The 20,136-nt window shown below is 36.1% G+C and overlaps 1 protein-coding gene across 5 annotated transcripts in view; it reads right to left on the minus strand.

Moving 5' to 3' along the window:
- LOC110032219 (NHL repeat-containing protein 2) overlaps positions 1-20,136 on the minus strand; it is a 119,131-nt gene that overhangs the window by 34,809 nt on the left and 64,186 nt on the right. For all 5 annotated transcript variants that reach the window (XM_020735774.1, XM_020735773.1, XM_020735776.1 and 2 more), the window contains exons 14-17: positions 16,439-16,534; positions 15,366-15,488; positions 14,475-14,672; positions 14,158-14,262 (exon numbers count right to left, since the gene is read on the minus strand). In XM_020735774.1, coding sequence (XP_020591433.1) covers positions 14,158-14,262; positions 14,475-14,672; positions 15,366-15,488; positions 16,439-16,534 — 522 coding nt within the window. The remainder of the gene's footprint in view (positions 1-14,157; positions 14,263-14,474; positions 14,673-15,365; positions 15,489-16,438; positions 16,535-20,136) is intronic.

Raw genomic sequence — 20,136 nt, forward strand, 5'->3', positions numbered from 1 at the left:
CATTTTGGTAGGAAAGGACACCCATATTGCCATATTTTTGACACGAGAAAATTGGCACGCAAATCGATGAATTCGTCAAAATGACTTCCGACGGCGAATCGGACTGCGCCGGAACGTTCGAAATGTTGAAATTACCTAAAAGGGGTGTCCAATTTGCAATTATTTCACACAAATTAAAATGTGCAAATCAAATTTTTTTTATATACTTTTAAAAAAAAATTAATTAAGTATCTTTATTCTTTTTAATTATATCCTCGCCTCCTCACCCGCGGCATTTCGCCGCTGGTTGCGCACGCGACTCGTCTCCTCGAGCTCTGCTCGACCGAACGTTCCCCCAACCGCGATGTTCCACCTGGCCGACCTTTTCTCTACCCCATGTTGCATTTCCTCTTGCTTTAAATCTTTCTCCTCCTCTCCCCTCACACGATTTGCTTGCTAGGGTGGCTGGTAGGTGGCTTCTTTTTCCTCTTTTCTTTGCTTTAAAACCCCACTTGAAGAGGGTTTTAGGGGCTGGCCGAAATTTTGAAAGTAGGGAGGTGCTGTCAAAATCTCTTCAAAACTCATTCTTACTTTGTCTGTTGGAAAGGAAGCTTTGCTCCTTTGCTGTTCGAAGATCTTGGAATCTCGGATTTGTGGTGTCGTAAGCTGAAGATTGTAAAAAAATCTTCGTAAGTTGCTATTGGAGTAATTTTTCAAGCTTGCTTTACTCCTTTGCTTTAAGTTTACAAAAAGAAGAGGTATTCTTCTATTCTCCCCTGTTTTATATTATTTCATATATCATGAAACATGGAAATTCATTTTTAGGCTTAAGCATGAATATTTTCTAGAAAAATCTGAATAGAGCAGGTATAGGTTGCCTTTATTTTTCTTGTTTGAGATATTTGGAAGTGTCATAATGCTAGTTTTGAAAAGAGATTTGCCCCTCTAGAAATGCATATAAGAATGAGTCATCAGAGGCCTTTATTACTCATGTTCTAAATGGATGTTGGCTTATGCTTATTTATCTCATACTACCTATCATTATTTGAAACATATGTTGGACATTTTTAGCTTCCTTTATTCCTTTATAAATGTATAAAAAAAAAAGAAGCAAAGTTGGAGGGCCGTCTCTATTATTCTCATTGCTTGAAATGTTGGAAAATAAAGAATGCAAGTTGAAAATTATTTTATGAAGTGAGAAAGATGCATATGAGGCTTATGTTTTGCTCCTCTTGCTGTCCCTTATTGAAATATATGCTGGAAGTTGTTTTAAATGCTAGAAATTACATTTTTGGGGCTTTTACCTTGCTCCTCTTGCTGTCCCTTATTGAAATATATGCTGGAGGATGTTTTAAATGCTGGAAGTTACATTTTGGGGCTCTCATTCTGCTTCTTTTGCAGCCCCTTATTGAAATATATGCTGGAAGATTGTTTTAAATGTTAGAAATTACATTTTGAGGTTTACATTTTGCTTCTCTTGTTGCCTCTTGTTGAAGTGTATGCTGGATTTGAGTTTTGGTTTTGAGTTGTAGCCTTACTCGCGAGCTTTTGATTAAAATTGAAGTTGAAGGGCTTTGATAATGGTATGATTTTTTTAGAGATATAGAAAGATGTTCCCTATGAATTGTTATCCTATATTTTATAAAATGAAGAAGGCTTTTGAAGTTTCATTTTGAGTTTGGTATAAATTGAAGTCATATTGGGTTTGGAAATCCATAAAAGCGCCACTTGGAAAGGATATCCTTCTCAGGATTGATCCGATCACTTTTCTTTTTAACGAATTTAAATGTTTTAAACCGAAACATTCATGAGTTTTATTGTTTTAATTTGGTTTTAAAAATAGATCGGTCAACTTTTTCGTTCGTTTTATTTTTTCTTTTTTTTAACGGTCGAGTTAAAAATGGGAATTTCCGATTTAATTAAATTCAGAAATGATTTATAATCTTAAGGGAAATAGGGGAGAAAGAGAAGATGAGAGAAAACTGAAATTGAAATTTGAATTTTTGGGATGATACAATCTAAAGAGGAGACAGGGTAACGAACAATCCACCTTTTCTTTTTAAGGAAAAATGAATTACAAATTGGAAGACTACTTGGAATCGGAAGAAATGAGAATTTAGATAACGATGGAGAGATTAGTGGACTTACTCTTAGATCCCTTAAGCTTTGAATCAATTTAAAATCCAATTCCTTTAACTAGGATTGAAGCACAACTCACAAATTTTTTGCCAAAACTATGAGTTTACCCCTAGGTTTTAGGAGTCTGATAGCGAGTTAAGTTGGATCTGTAGATGTTTGAAGGTTAATGGAAAGACACTTAATTGAGATTAGACACCTTAGAACACTTCAAGTTTTATCTAAAGTGCTGGTATCCTAGATCTTAGGAGCACAACTTGAGAGATAGTTTATCATCCTAATTTTCAAATGACCCTAAGAAATCCAAACATCTAACCTCAGTTTAGGAGATAAGTAGAACGCTAGGCACGAGGTTGCACTAGATTGTGACTCATGACTGATTTAACTAAATCAAATAATGAAATTCTTACCTTAACTTGACCAAAACTGAAACCCAATGCTCCGGGATTTGAGTCTGTCCTATATTCAAATCCTCCTGGCAATTGGGGACATTCCAGTGTCACATATAAAATTCTTATTCTTGATTCTTTATATGTGGTATGGTATTTCATTTTATTTGTTTATCTTTTTCCCTGCGATTTACCTGTTTCTATTAAGTCTTTTCCAAACATCTAACCTCAGTTTAGGAGATAAGTAGAACGCTAGGCACGAGGTTGCACTAGATTGTGACTCATGACTGATTTAACTAAATCAAATAATGAAATTCTTACCTTAACTTGACCAAAACTGAAACCCAATGCTCCGGGATTTGAGTCTGTCCTATATTCAAATCCTCCTGGCAATTGGGGACATTCCAGTGTCACATATAAAATTCTTATTCTTGATTCTTTATATGTGGTATGGTATTTCATTTTATTTGTTTATCTTTTTCCCTGCGATTTACCTGTTTCTATTAAGTCTTTTTCAGGTCGTACTTCTCTCTTTACACAGCATATAACAACTAAATTAAAAGGAGCAATGGACCTGTCAGGTGTACAGGTTTAATTTATATTACAGCATTTTATTTTCGCAGCATGTTATATTGTTTTCATAGCATATTATACTATTTTTCTCAGCATGTTATACTGTCTTTTCTTTCTACTGTACACTATACTGTTCTTTTTTGTTATAATGCATGCTTAGTTACTGTGATACACTATGCCTTAGATTAGGATGATCTCGTGGTTAAGCGTATTTTCAAAACTAAAACTAAACCAGGATGTGCTACTACGAGGAGTTTGGAGCGAACATCGTGGGCAGCGCGACGAGGAACAATTTCCAGGCGGATCTGCAGCAATGAAACATATTCACATTACATGAACATTTTCACAACACTATACACTTTCCTTAGTTTAAATAGCAACTTATAGGATCACTCTTTAGGCTTTCTGTAGAACTCTGTTGTACAATTATAAGTTCTAACGTTTTAGGATTCCGAGGTTACCGTACGGTACGGTGTAAATCCTCCTGTCTTTTAGGCAATTTGCACAGTCCGACGTTGTGCAAACATAAGTCCTAAGTCCTAACTAATTTGCAGGATTGAAATATCAAATAAACATCATTTCAAAGACATAAAGTCGAACAATAGGATAGTTGGGACATCTCTGGGGTTTCTCCTGGATCTGTGATGTCTCCTACTTTTCTTCCCTTTGAATTCCTTAAATAATTGTTCCTATTTTGAGTTATTCCTATTTGATTTTCCCATGTCCAATCGTGAAAACCTAAACTTTGAAATCTTGAAAGCAAAACCACCTTATCTTAATCGAGACTTTTTATAAAATATTTCGCAGATCAAAACGGATGTCACAAATTGTTTAGTCTAGATGATTAAATCCCTATTACAAGTAATATATTTATTCTTCGGGATAAATGTATTGTTTGTAGTGTTATATTAAATCATCTAAACTATTTAAAAATGTGAGACTCGTTTGATCTCACTTATTTTAAAAATTAAAATGTTCTTTCAAAAAGTTATATTTATATTTAAATTATTTTCAAAATCACAAAATCATCACCTTTTCAAACTACGAAAGTTGAACAATAAAACGGCCGACATCCACGAGCAAGGTAGTGTCTTTCACCGAGCAGGGTGCAAGTGGAAGAAGTGAGCAAATAGGATGCAACTGAGGAAAATGATGAGTGCCATCTTCCAACGTATGAGGGTGAGGTGCTTGTGTTTTGACGAGTATTTCAGGCTAAGGTTACGAGAGAGTAGCAGTGGCTTAACCATAATATATTCAACACCCATTACATTATGAACAGAAAAATATGTAGTTTTATCATCAATGAAGGTAGTGGCAAGAATGTGGTGTCTACACAGATGGTTGACAAGTTAAGCCTCACAAGTTAGAGGCATTTCCACTCGTAATCTTTAACATGATTGAAGAATAAGAAGAGTGTGTTGACCTCATTTTTAGTGAGGTCTTAGTCTCCTACTCTTAGAACCTAGGATCTAGCTTTAAGAGTTCTTATTAACCATCCTAGCAGACTAGCAATGGAGCCCACCTACCGTAGAACTTCAAGCCACTTATTGACTCATTTTTGTGAAGAACTCGCATGAGTGGTTCCAAACACTCAACTTCTAGTTGCAAGGGCTAAGGACCAACATGTAGAGGGCCTAAAAATTAGTTCCTATAGGGTCAAACAGTCTTAAGTGAACCCTTTGTGACTCGATTACTCGCGAATGCCGCAATTCACGCACTCACTGCACCACACACGACTTTGACTTGAATCGACTCCCCCATTGGCGAACTCGTCTGGACGACCCCAGATGATGAAACGGATCTCGCCGACGCGTCCGGAACGTCAACTTTAGCTAAGAAGGACACCCGTATTACTAAGTTTACGCGCGCGCACAAATGACAAGAAAATCGATGTATTTTTTTTTCTTTAGCGGGATGCAGGCCCGAACTCAACTCATGTTCAACTCGGATTCGATTCAGGCTGGACTCGACCTTGAACAAGAGTTAAGTAATTTAAATTTCAAATTTCAAATTTCAAATGAAATATTTAATTCAATTTTAATGAAATCTAATTAGGAGCTCTTATATGCCAAATAAAACTCCTCCCCCGTTGGAAATTCATTAATTCCGCGCCAATATACCGTAACGTTCCTTTGGAATTCCTCGAATACAAGATCCCACTGAAAGCATTCGGCCTCCCCCTTCCTGAGAACGAGATTCGACTCCATAACAGCCGCTCCGTTCGAACTCGCCTCCCTCCTCTTCTGCACCGACACCTCCCGCCTGTGCACCGAAGTCCTCGCTCACCTCTTCCTCGCCCGATCGAAGGTCTCCTCCTCTCTACGAACAGAACCCTCGCACTCCTCTCCGAACAGAAGTTCGCATACTCCATGTACCGAAGCTTCGCTCGCCTCTCTCTCGCTCAAGACAAATCTCGCTCACCGTTCCTTCTCCCTCACCGAAATCGCTCGATCCTGCTCTCCCTCTGCGCTCGACAGCTCCTTTCTCCAGCTCGATCCCGTTTCCCGTATCTTCCCCACAGAGGCCCGCCCTCTGTTCGATCCCGTTAAACGCACCGAAGCTGCACATTATCCCCCACTTGACTCTCGCTTCTCCCGCTCCTCTTGCGCCTCACCCACGCCTCCTCTCCGAACAGAAATCATCGCCTCCACCGAAACCCTTAATCGATCCTGCCTCTGCACCAAGGCCGCCCGATTCGTCCCCTTTCTCCCTCGCGACAAATCCCGCACACCTATTTCGCTTCCCATCTCTGCACCGTTTGCCCTTGCTCGACCCTGCCTTTCCCTCTCGATCCCTGTCCCAATTGAATTTTCAACGATCGACGTTAGCAAGGAGGCAGTGACGAGATTGCAACGAGCACAGAGCCGAACTTCTTTTATTTCTCTTCGCTCAGCCTCTATTCCTACTGGAAGGTGGAAGGTATGGTTGTATATGTACTTTTGTTTCGATTACGTTTTGAACTGACTCAGATGACAAAGACATGATATTCTTGCAATCTGCATTTTTTTTTTGCCCTTGCTCGACCCTGCCTTTCCCTCTCGATCCCTGTCCCAATTGAATTTTCAACGATCGACGTTAGCAAGGAGGCAGTGACGAGATTGCAACGAACACAGAGCCGAACTTCTTTTACTTCTCTTTGCTCAGCCTCTATAGCTACTGGAAGGTGGAAGGTATGGTTGCATATGTACTTTTGTTTCGATTACGTCTTGTACTGACTCAGATGACAAAGGCATGATACTCTTGCAATCTGCATTTTTTTTAATGAGTAATTCAAGTTTGTCACTGCTTGCTTCTATATTCCTTGGAGATTAAGGAAATTTGTGACATTTTATTGGCATTGGCTCATGCATAAACTGATAATGATCATTGTAACCTGTATTTCAGCATCATTTTGACAGGTGGATTATGTTGCTTTATACTAGCATTGATGATTTGTCTTCTTGGAATTTGTAACTACTTACATTTGAATGCAAAAGATGATCATCTATGGGCTGCATAACTTTGATAAATTTCATTTTTTAGTGAATGGTATTGAATGTCATTAGTCCTTTGCACCTTTAATGACACATGTTCTTTAGACAGTGATTTATCATTATAAATTGTCTCTTGAGAATTTATAACATTGTGTGTGATTACTTTATAAAGTACTTTGAATTTGAAAGTTGGGCAGTTCATCCCTTGGTTTTGGCATGACATGCCTATTTCTATAATACTACAGCAAACTATGCCATTGATTGTTTCGATTTAGTGTTTTGTTCTCAAACACCTACAAAAAGGCAATTTGTTTTGAGAGTTTTGCCTACTATTTTTGGGGTTGAGTTTACAACTTTATTTACTATTTTGAGGCTGGACTTGGAGAGCTTTATCTATTGTTTTGGGTTTTACTTAATTATCATTTAAACGTTTTTTTTTTTAGGTCAATTCACTCGTTGTTTTCCCCCTTGACTTTACTAGTTTTGGAAGTGGGTCTTGTCTTATCCTTCTTTTGTTTTATTTGTTTTTAAATGGTTAAGTCGAAAAGTGGGATTTTTTGATTTAATTATTTGGAATACACTTAGAAATATTTGAAAATTAGTTGGAAAACACTTAATTGAGGGAAATACCTTGAATCACTTTAAGCACAAGTTAAAACATAGGCTTCCTAGATTTTTAGGAGCACATCCTAGGTGAGAGCCCATCCATCTAATTCTCAGCATAGACTTCTCAGATTTTAAAAGAACTCTGCATAAAAAAGACTTAAATAATAACATTTGCATGAAAGTTTTTCTATGAAAATTTATAAAGGTCTATGGCTAGTCACTTGGATTGAGGTTAAGGACTGCTTTTTATAGATTGTTGGGCCGGTAACTCCTGTTCAAGATTGGGAAGCACACAGCCCAGCTCTGAGCCCCCCACTTTCACCAAGGTCTTATACCCACTCCTGATCTTTCATATGTGGCTAAGTGTTTCTTTTGCTCGTGATTTTTACAACTCATTTTTTTGACTTTCGCGTGGGTTTTCTCGTCTTGTTTATATTCTTGCAAATTTATTTAAATCTGTTGCAAATCATATTATGCTCGCAACATTAATAACGCAACAGTAGCAGACGCTCAAATACCGCTTTTACAGCTTATTTACAGCATTTTACTTTATTGCATTTTAACTTTCAAGTACATTTTATTTACATGCGATTTATTTATTTTCCATGCAAAATCAAAACTGAAACAAAACAAAACCAAACATTGATACCAAAACTGAGAAGCATAAACCACCAATCTCAAACACTTAAGCCCTGGAGCCATCGCGACGACAGGAGCTTGGAGCCAAATTTGTGGGCAGCAAGGCGAAGAATTCAGACCGAGCAGCAAGAGGATCTTCTTCAGCATTATCCCTTCCTAGTATAATAACCCATAGGACTTCGAGGTAGCCTAGCACGACGTAAATTCTCACACTCCCTTTTTAGGCTCTTGTACAACCATGTTGTGCAGTGTAAATCAAAACCATCCAACCCCGCCTTAGGTTCCGAGGCTGTCGTGTGACACGACGTAAATCCTCTTACTTCTACAGGCTATTTGCATAATCAGGTATTATGCGAATGTAAGTCCCAAATAATAAAACTGGCAAGATCAAAAACTTAATTAACATTGTCTCCAAAATGTAGCCACACAGTAGAATAGTTTGGGAAGTCACTGAGGTTCCTCTTCTAGATCTGTGACGCCCCCTACCCTTTACTTCCATTGAACTCCTGAAAGAACTGTTCCTACTTGAGCCACTCTCACTTGTTTTTTCCAAGTCCTACCGTGAAAACCTAAACCTTGAAATCTTGAGGACTAGAACCACTGATCATTATCGAGAGTTTTCTCAAGTGACCCCAGTCATTTGAGATGTGTCATTTGCATTTGAGATGTAATTAACTATATGGGTTTGCCTCTATAGGGAACTTGGAACCCAGGTAAAATAAACCCTATTTAATCTTTGTATTAGATAGGGGAATTTGTCGGTCCTACATAAAAGGTTCGCAGACCAAACGAATGTCACAAATCTCTTAGTTTGCAGGATTTGATCTATCGTCGAGATCTACACTTATCTTTCGGGAATGTGTAGTATTCACAATATCGGACACGATTATGCAAACTATTGGACGAATGAGATCCATTTGGTCTCATTTGTTTTTGTTGAAAATTTAAACATACTACTTTCAAAACCCGAACTATATATCTATTATATTAAATTAAATTTCAAAAAATTATTTTCATATCCACATTTTCAAATCAAAACAAAAAGTTGACCGACAGAGCGTTAGCAGTGACAAGAAGTACCTAGTGGAGCTTTCGATGGGAAATCAGATACATGATCAAATGTGATGTGACATGGCGCCCATAGATAACTACAACATTCTGTATGGGAGAATATGGCATTTTGACCACAAGACTCAACACGATGGGTATAGAAACACCTACTCATGCACCAAGGATGGAAAGCACATCATTCTCTTACCCTCTACGAAGTCTGAGGTTATAGGTGCTCTTGCTAGCGGAGAAGCTACAACAGAGAAGCGCCAGCGTGATCGATTTGAGTGATGATAGAAGATAGCACAAAAGAAGCACCAATTCCATATATGGGGCAGACACTACAAAGCATTTTAGGACAGCATGATCGATATCTTAACACCAAGGCCACCACCATTGGAAGGAGTTCAGTTTGTCCTCATGTTAGATAGGAGTGAGATAATTTTAGACTATTTTTAAAAGACATTGTAGAGTATACTTGGCACGAAAACCCTATTTAGTTCAGCAACGTACCACCCAATTGTTGAACTGAAATGGATGGTTACGGATAAGTGGGAAAACTCTCAAGGTATGTTGGGAGACAATGCAGTCGACAACAAGATTGAAGTACTTCTTAGATTAAAGATTCTCTAGCCTTGGGAGGTTATAGCCGCGTCGTCATATTCAACGTACTGACAAGAGCTTTGACGAATGAGGCCCAAGCTACCGCAATTCCGGGAGACTAGCGCGGGCATCTCCCACTTGGGAGCGGGGTGCAGGCCTCTCCCAAGTAAGCATGAGGAGTGCCAGCTTGCCTAAACAAGCTCAATCCAGACTTTCTTATGTTCTGGAGTATCGACCATCCCTTGGGCCCACTCCTACTTATGTTATTATAATTATATTTGTGTTTCTAATGTTCTAGGGTTAATTCTTTCTTAGAGTTTTGTACGAGACATCCCTACGAGCGATGTATCCAAGGGTTTGGATAGTGTTTCAGTTGTATCTCACTCCTAAGGTGGTGATTATCTTCCTTATCCCCCTTCAATATGCTACCCATATCGCTAATGGTTGCCTTTCATTGTTGCAGTTGCACCCAAACAACCGTCTGCTACTGTTTCCCTCTAGTTTCCCTATCTTCCAGCCACTAGCATCAGCATTTTGGTTTGTTGTAGGCCTGCCACCATTCAGAACAACGAGTTGTTGTCTTTGCCCGTTCCAAGACCCCCAATCATCCCTACCACTGGCTATTGTTGCTACTCTGTTGTCCCAGCCATTCCTACCAAATTTCAATCCACATAGCCACCCCAAAAGCCCTCTACTTTGCTACCGCCACACCTAAACAGCAAAGTATTGTTGATTAACCAGACATCACTTACTAGCCATCCGCCTATTTTGTTACTGCCACCCAAACATCAAGGTTTTGTCGCTTATCTTGTCGTCCTCTTATTGTTTCCGCTCTTTCCTACTTGCTTCCTCCTAGGATAGCAAGCCACCATTATTGTGGCCCTGTCTCCCAAAAGTCCAACCCCTCCTCTACCTGAACGCCACTTTTCCAAATCCCTAATGACCACCACCCAGAGATCCACCCTTATGGACATCTGTGTGTCTTGTCTATTATTTTTTTCCCTTTCAAGTGTGTTTGAGTCGTAATCGCATATTTGATTTCAGTAATAACATCTGCTTTCCTAATGATTATTTGGGTTAGCACTATTATCAGAAAATTTGGCATAAATTATTTCTCTCCATGATTAAGAGATTGATTTTGATAGAATAGGCAACTTTGATCGTAATGTGTGGCAAACAGTTTATCATAATGATGGCTAGAAGATTAAAATTCATTACTGTAATCATGTTAGCTATGCTCAATTAACTACAGAGGTTGGGTTTGAAATTTACAGACATTGTAAACTATGCAAGCTATAGAGTTTTCATTAAAAAAAATAATAAGAAAGGTCTAGAAGATCTCATACAAAAATAAAAATCTTCAACAAATTAATAGCTGAGCTTTTGATTCTAGAGACTATGATAACACTAGTTTGTTTATATAGAATGAAAGCATAAGTTTTAAATAGCGCTCTTTTGTTTGAATAAACAATTATTGAAATGTATACAAAATCAACTTTAGTGTTCAACATGAGGAGGATCATATTAAAAAAAGACGCAAACCATACTTTATAAGCAAAGCTGTTCTTAATTGCATTTAATTTCTAAAAATTTGAAAGCTATAAAGCACAACTATTGTTAGCTCCAACTTTATTTTATGAAGGACGAGGCAAGAAATACAAAACTACAACCCAGCATATATGCAGATAAAACCTCTGGAATGCATGCTCGAATAATGATGGGTTTGAATTTGAAAGTACATTTTGCATGCTTTTCAAAGCGATCAAATGTCTTTCTCAAGCAATAGCGAACTTTTCAAAAATTTAATCTTTGAATTTGATATTTTTTAGAATGTAAAATTGTCATATCCAAATTGAGGGTCAACAGTGGTGCAAAAGAGGCTGACGATTCAATCAGAAGAAATTCTAAATGTCGCTCGTCCAGACTTGCATAATCAGGACTTAGTAGATAATAATCAGTCAACCTCACTCATCACAAACATTCTTAATCCAGTTCATTTTATAATTCATACACATTCTCATATATTTGAAAACATGAAAAATCATATCACCAAGGATCATATATAGAGCTGAGAAATCCAACATATATAAAAAAAAACGTACCCAACATTCTATACAATTACAAATACTATAGAATACAAAAGCAATACAACATCGCCCTGATGTTCCATAATCTTTCCTAATAAAATCCATAATGTAAGAGAGTAAGCTACAAACTTAACCAAATAAGTAAGGCTAAAGTAGGATTTTATACATAGAAAGAAAGACAACGTGCATGATCATTTGTAGCTCATATGCTAACAGTAGAACATATCACAACATGCTTTAATCATATAATACATTTAAAAAAAGGCAAGAAATATAATAAATCATGACAATTGTATAAAACATGTGTTTCATACATTCATGTCCAATCAAGGGCATGCCCATAAGAATTTAACAATCACTATAATCATAGGAATGTCACTTGCAATTGTATATGCATTGACTATATTTGTGTCATTGGGAGTTTGAAGACTAAATTAACTATCGCTGAAGGTATGGACCCTCCCAACATAGCAGTTATTAATAATTCGGTTCCCAAGTTTTTGTCTCTGTACAATCAATAGTTTTTGGATTCGTCTCCGTCTGAATACCAAAAGTTATGAATCCCTGTTTTCATTATTATTTGTACTTGCAAGCATTCATATAATAGCCCACCTATCATAATACTTGCGACATTCATGTAAGCATAACTCTTGTAATAATCATTCGACAAAGAGAAACCATGCATAATATGCATGAACAATAGTATATAAATGCCAGCAAGAAACTATTTCATAAATATGTTCATCATATAAATAAAATGGTAAAATCATAAACATTGACACTGTTAGTTCGAGCTTACAATTGTGCCAACAAGAACAGACACTCACAAAATGAAGAAATTTTAAATGCATCATATGTCAAAAGAGCTACATAGAAATCCTACATAAAGTTATTATTTTTAATTTAGCACAGTTATTTCAAGTGAATCGATGGAGCAGTCCTACAAGGAGTTCCCTCAAGCTCGCCTCAAGCTCGAGGCCAAATGTAAACTACTTGGAATCATAATTTCCTAAAATTTTATGAAATAATTAACTGATACCTTAATTTAACCCAAATACAATTTACTTGTTATTTCTAACCTTGATTTGGTTCCCATGCATTATAATCTCCTTGGCTTCTTATATTCCATTCTTACGACCATCAACCAAAACTCACCCTCAATTAAAACAAAACACCCAACAATATTCATAGAAAGCTAAAGAGCTTATATTATTATTATTACTTTAGCAACGATTATGGGTGGCTGGAACAGCAAAATAACAAAAAAACGACAGTCCAAACAGCAAAAAGTCAGTTGTTTGAGGGCTGGAAAGAAGAAAAACAGTAAAGGGAAGGTGTTGTGTGCTGCGACAGCGACATTGGAGGGCTGGGACAGCGGGGGTAGTGAGGATGGAGGGCTGGGCCAGCGGGGGTAGTGAGGATGGAGGGCTGGGACAACGAGGGCAGAGGACATGGGGTGGCTGGAACGCTCTCAGCTGTCAGAAACAGCAAGAGGGCGGGCTGGTAGTTGATTCAAAAGGTAGATAGCAGGGATTGTGAAAGCGAGGTGGCTAGAAAGAGGACTTGCAGAAAAGAACAGCAACAACAGTTGTCCTGGGTGATTTCAACAAGGAAAGAGGTGTGGCACCGAAGCGAGGGTGCGGGGAAGGAAATGTCGATGATAATACTACCTCGAGAACAAACTACAACCAAAGCACCACTCGACCTTTGGAAGAAGGTTACCACATCAGACAAGTTATAGCCGAAGCACATTCTCGTCTTTGTATATAGCCCTAGAAGGGAAACAAGTCTGAGCCAAAAATGGACCAAAAACACAACAAATAACAAATATATAGTTTTAAGGTAAAGAGGAGCAGGTCTCACTCCACATAAGAAGGAACCATGCGCAAGGAATGACTACTCGATCCTTCTACTACCTGAACTGAGCGGTTGCCAAGCAGCATTTTCCGCTCCCATGCGGCCATAGCGCCCCCGTGTCGGGCACAAGTGCGCACGAGCCCCTAAATTCCAACATCCAGGCATGTTCACAAGAAAGCGTTTCGCTCAGCGTCACACCGTGAATGAATGTGAGTTATTATCTTTTTCCCATACACTGAATTTGGTGATGTGGGCTTCTTTTCAAGTATTTTTTATGTTATAAAAATATCAGATTGATCCCTTTTGTGAAACAAGTCACAATTAAATGGTTTTCATGAGGGAGATACATTTCAAATTAATTTTCTGAGACCCTATGTCCACTGTCCATCTTTGCCAATGCATTCAACAAAAACTAAGGTAAGGTCCTATTGGAATAGTTATTGAAGTAAACAACACTAAATTAGGTGTTAAAACTATTTTCAGCAAATTAAACATATTCTGCACAAATTATCTTCAGGCTACTTTTCTAGTCATTTTACATTAATTTTATTAGCCTATCTCACTAGTACAACTTCATGTTTTATTGTATATTACATGCTTATTATAATTATCTTCAAATCCTCTAAAAATCATTTCACAATTTGTCCTTTCTATTTTTGTCAGGCATTCATATAGACAATTTTCATATTTTTCTGTTTATTATAACTTTACAAATTAATACTTGTACTAGGGTGTAGATTTCGAAGTCACTAGCATAAGTATTACCTGTGGACGATTAAAGCAAGCATCATCGAAAGAACCATCACGTAAAGCCTCCTCCCCACTGCTTCCAACTTGAATAATAAAATTTCCATCAGGATCTGTTACAACCTAGATTCCAGAAGCAAAAGACATTAAGCTATGAGAATGTAAGATATAGACCTGCAAAGAATCATTCATAGTTTTGTAGCATATCTAGACATCTAAATCATTGAGAAGCATCGTTATTGAGACAGCTTTAGTCATTATTAATTGAATGTAAATTTGGGATTAGAGGAGAGGAGGGAGGGTAGAGCGGTGAAGGAAGAAACTAGGAAACTCACAATGCGGTTGTGATTACTGTCAGAGATGAAGACTCTGTTATTAAGAGCATCAACTGCAAGCTTCCCAGGGAATTTTAATGGGGACATCAATAAACGAGGATCTTCATCTTTCTCTAGGGCCAGTGGAATAGGTGTTGCACCAAATAGATTCTTTTCCATGTAAAATTGAAGAGCTGCATCTACAAAATCATCAAGATCCTGAAAAATATAAAGAAAAAACAACAAAGAAACATTTACGAAAATAAAAATAGATTTAAGAAAACAAACAAAAAAATTTAGTGGGATAAAGGCTTAATGTTGTTGTTGTTGTTGAAAAGAAACAGTCGAGTGATTTTAAGTCAACAGAGGATGCAAATAATATCAGTTGAAAAAGCATCTACAGATTAATGATAATTTCAATGGTCTCATTTGTAACAAGAAAGAGAGCACAGTGTCCTTTAAATAACTTCTAATATTTAACTACTCTGCACCTCAAATCTGACATCTTGAAAAGTATGTAGTATCAAAGCAAATATTACTGATAATTATTTTAATTTAAAACAAATATTAAAAAAGAGGGCATCATATCATAAACCTTACACGGCCCTCACTCTCAGTTTCCACGAAAATAGCATGGGGAAATCTGTGAAAAAATTTTCATCCATATAAATGCTGATAGAAAAATTGTGGCAAAAAATGATTGAAAAGAGTACCATTTCAATGACTTCATCAGGAACACTACAAGGATAATGTAATAAAACTGTCATTCCTAATTCCAACAAGAAAGCATGCACAGACAAGTTTGAAATATGAAGCAAGAAAAAACTGATACATTTTACATAGACATTGTAAAAAGAATGGATTGCTGTATCACTTAATGATTAAGGAAATGAAATCAACGAACAAAAATACCTTGCGATGGCCTTCCCCAGTTAATTGAGCTAGAATCTTTCCAGTAGGGCCAACAACAATAAACGTAGGCCAAGAGCTCACCCCAAGTTCTCGCCATAAATACATATCTCCATCATTGACCACCTTAATTAAAAGTCAAACTGATGTTCTCAGCTACAGACTGGAAACTAAATCTCCATTTATTAAGTGGACAAGAAGATAATGTCATGGCATATGAGAAAATAAGATAAACGACCATACAGAAGATGCCCAGCTGAACTATATGTAAATATAGAAAAATAACATTTTGTTCAATCTCTAATATTCGGAGTACAAATCATGGTATCATACTAAAAATAGTTCAATTGCTAAGAGCATTCCTTCTGCAACAAATTCTACTCATTATAAAATATAAACAACCACAATAAAATATTGATATTCATTAATAGGTTGACGAGTAACAAATTTTACATGGATGAAAACCAGTTCAAATTTTTTTTTTTTTCCAAATGCAACCACATCCTATAACAGACCTACAGCTATCCAACACCATCTTCAATACTTTTAATGAAACAAAGATAATTCGACAAAAAAATTTAGCATTAATAGAAGTGCACAAAGATGTAACATAAACATAACTTCCTAGTTATTAAACCAAAAGATATTATCCTATGAAATGGAAGTTTCAGCTTCAAGAACAGACATACGGTCCTGGTTTCATGCTATCAGAAAACAGGACCTATTAAGGTTTCCCAAACAAAATATAGTTTAGTTAATCATCTTCATGCCCCAGAGTTTCTATCTATAAAATCCAATTTCCTTATCACAAAGATGAGACATTTTGCATTTAAAGTTCACTATCATATATTAGTGGTTGCAAATTTTACATGTTTTAGTTTATGATATTTGTGTTCCTATCATTTCAAAAAAATTCAAACACAGCATATACCATGACTAAAACATAAATTGTACAGGTATTATTACTTTATAACAATAATAAAAAAACAGTAAAGCTAACTTCTTGCCCTTCAATAAAGCATAACAGCAACAACAATCTCCTGACTCATTACAATGAATTTAAACATTTTACTTACTGGATGAGTGATGTTATAGCGCAGGACAGCATTACGAATGGCTTCAAGATCTTTTTCATTATCAAACTTTGCAGAATGCACTCCAATAACAGTGAACTGCACCGAAGGAATGCAAGTGAATGAAAAAATAGGTAGCAAACTGTCATTATGCATTTCGTATTAGTATAGGAGAGGAGACGAGGCATACGATACAACGACCAAAACCATTCAAAGAAAATTCAAATCTTAGCAATTTAGTAAACAACAAAAACAAGTCAGATTGTTTGACTGTCTAGCATGCCCAAACACAAGTCAATCGAATAAAGGAATGCCTGTGTCCTCAACATAGTATTTTTAAAAAAAATATAATGATTCATCAAAATTTGCAAGAAATTCAAATTTTATTAGGTTTGTTAAAATTACCAGAAAGATCAAGCGATTTGTCGACAAGTTAGAATGTAAGGGAATATTATCGGAACAAATAAGACAAAGTATACTAATTGGCGTAGTACCATGAATATTTCTTTCTAAGACTGCAAGAATTGCATAAATTTTGAAGTACTTAATTAATTAGTTGTCCTCAGAAATCATTAATGGCAAATAAGTCAATCAATGATGCAGAATCAACTCCACAACACAACACAATTTTGTTACGAAATTAATTTTACTAGGGAATAATAAAGTTGAATGGTATAAAAATTGATAAAATTTTTAATAACAAAAGTTTATTAAAGAAACTAAACCTTTTATGCAGGACATCAGAAACAAAATCAAAGGTATGAAAAATATATTAGATTTCTTAACATACAATCTTTACCATACATGCATAGTCAGCATTGCCAACCTCACTTAGTGGGATAAAAGTTTCTTCTTCTTGTTGTATGCAAAGTCATCGTATACAAGAGGCAATGCAAAGATTTAGGGTTTCCTATGAGATTAATGTAATAATCATTAAAAAGTTTTTCAAGATGACATGAGGATCAAAAAGTGTGAATTAGTATGAAAATAGAAATAGAAAACCCTAATTAAGATGCATCCACAGGCAAACTCATTCTTCGTTTCAAAGATTGGGAGAAGAACTGCATCTTTTGAAGCATCTTGGACGCAGTGGAAGTCAAATCATCCAAAGTACTCAATAGTAAATTTGCAGATGATCGAGTCAATGAGAAATAGAACTTCTGATAGAAGCAAGAAAGATATGCCGAAAAATGGAAAGAGGTGAAGAAACAAATTTCTGGCAATAGGATTAATGGGAGAGAAAGAGAGATAAAAGACATGCTTAATAATTGGAATTATATTCATTTGATTAGAAAGCCAAGATAAAAACTATATTTATAGACATCTCATTGCCCAAAAATTACATAGAATTATTTTGGTAAGTACTAGTTTTGAAACAGAACTCAAATCAATGGCCAATGTAATTAACCAATTAATTTTAGCTCAAGCTACTCTAGAACAACTTCAATAAATAATCAGAACTCTTATATAAGTAAATTCTGACAATAGCACACAATTTTCTATCATGATCGGACAAAACACGCAGAGATAAATTGACTTTTCATAAAGAAACAATTAAAATTGGATCTTTGTTATATATATTCTTTCATACAATCGGACTTTTGAAATCTTAGACCGAAGGATTGGTTTGACAAATTTTGAAAAAACTTAATTGACATGTTTGGCTTGTTGCATGATTATAAATCAGATTAGGGAGAAAGTTGTAAATGCTGCAACCTCCCATCCCCTTAAACTATCCTATTATGGTATGATAGCTCATGGACATCCCTGGATAGAAGGGGAGTGGCGACATTAAATGGACACATGCTAGCAATTTCAAATAAAAGAAAAAACAATCATCGAATTGTTAGATGGATTGCTGAGATGGATATTTCGATTTGATTTATTAGGTTTTAAAATGAAATAATCCAAGATGTAAATCCTTTCTTATTTGTTTTTTTTTTTTTTTCGTGGTAAAATAAATGGAGAAAAAGGATTCATATAGCCGACCCCACATAGTGGGATTAAGGCTTTGTTGTTGTTGTGGTAAAATAAATGGAGCCAGATTACAATACCAATACATATTTTCATCCATTAAATAAGAATTTACAATAATAAATTAAGTCAATAAATTCTTGCATAAGGTCAATTATATCATCTTTAAATTTGAAATAATGCATAATGGATAATACACATGGATATAACTCATTAATTTAAATCATTATTTAAAGGAGAGAATTTTAAATTTGAAATTTTAAATTGCCTCTAATAATATTTAATTAGCATAAACTCCTTAATTCCATGGTTTAAGGACAAGAGTATTATTTAATTTGAAATATGACATTGCATGAAATATGACATTGCATCATGACGAAATTCATCCTTAATTCAAGTCATAATATTCTCCAATTAAGATATTAAAGATATTTCTTGCTTTAAGAGATGCCATCAAAAAAGTATACAAAGGATCAATCACCAATATAAAATTATTTAACACTCACATGTGCAAGCAGAAGTACAAACAAGGAGTATAGAACAAAAAAAACTACAAGGCAAGAGGTTCTATGAGCAGAGCTGAATAAACAAAGCACGAGAGCAAAAAGAGCAAACACAAAGAAAGCCTAAATGGGAGAACGAGTTGACAGGTGGGCAAGGCAAGGAGGTAAATTTGGGCACCAAAACAAGCAATCAATCAGGAACACAGGGCAGTCAAGAGAGTTGCACGTGTAGTATGTGACTGAACCAGCCACTACAAGACATCAAGGCAAGCAAGGGCAGCATGCAAACAGTTAAGAAGCTTCATATCTGAGCAAGTGATGTAATGTGATATTTAGAAGGGCAATTGAGTTTATGTGATATATGGATACAAAGAGCTATCAATGGCCTTAGTCAAGCAAAAAAAATCATGTTACAGAAATTGAAAATAAGTTTATTTCTTTTGCTATAGTGCAAGTGTCTATATAAAGGCAAAAATGAAAAGCAGAACAGAAGAGAAAGAATCAGGTTCCTCTGTTTCTATATAAAAACAGATTATATGCTAATGACAAAAAAGTTAAATAATTTCTAACTCCCAACCAAATAAAATCTCTACAACAACTAGGTGCTTCCCTGCATATAACTCTTTCATGAGTTGGACAAACTAATAACATGATGTTTCTTCTTTATAATGTCATTCATGATATCAAAGTTGTCCCACGGTTTCTAGTTAAGTCATTGCGCTCTATTGTCACTTATAATTTACTAGACATGATGAGGATGATGCCAAAGTAGCACTTCTCAAAGATCTTGGTGCACTTTCAGTGGTCACACAATAACCACCAACATTAATTTCTACATTCTTCATCAACGAAAATTGACATTCTCATATAACCTCTAGATTGTCACCATACATTTGATCCTATTTTGTGCTCACCTCCTCCATTAACTTCTTGTGCTCGTTTCTCCATTCTCTATCACATTGTCTAGTTCTGCAATTAGACTATGTCAGTTATATTTTTGAGACTTGTTGACAAGGAGTTCATCGCCACCTTGGTATTTCCACCATCAGCCTCCATCTTGGTGAGCATAAATTCCTGAACAACGCAGACTTGATTTTGACATTGGAAAATTTCACCATTATAAACATTTACAGGTGCAAGAGAGAAAACAGTGATGATGGCTTATATGTGAAAACAACCATTTAGGTAATCTAAAACGGTCAGTTATATATATATATATATATA

The sequence above is a fragment of the Phalaenopsis equestris genome, unplaced genomic scaffold (genome assembly GCF_001263595.1).
Source record: "Phalaenopsis equestris unplaced genomic scaffold, ASM126359v1 Scaffold000888, whole genome shotgun sequence".
Taxonomy (NCBI): Eukaryota; Viridiplantae; Streptophyta; class Magnoliopsida; order Asparagales; family Orchidaceae; genus Phalaenopsis; species Phalaenopsis equestris.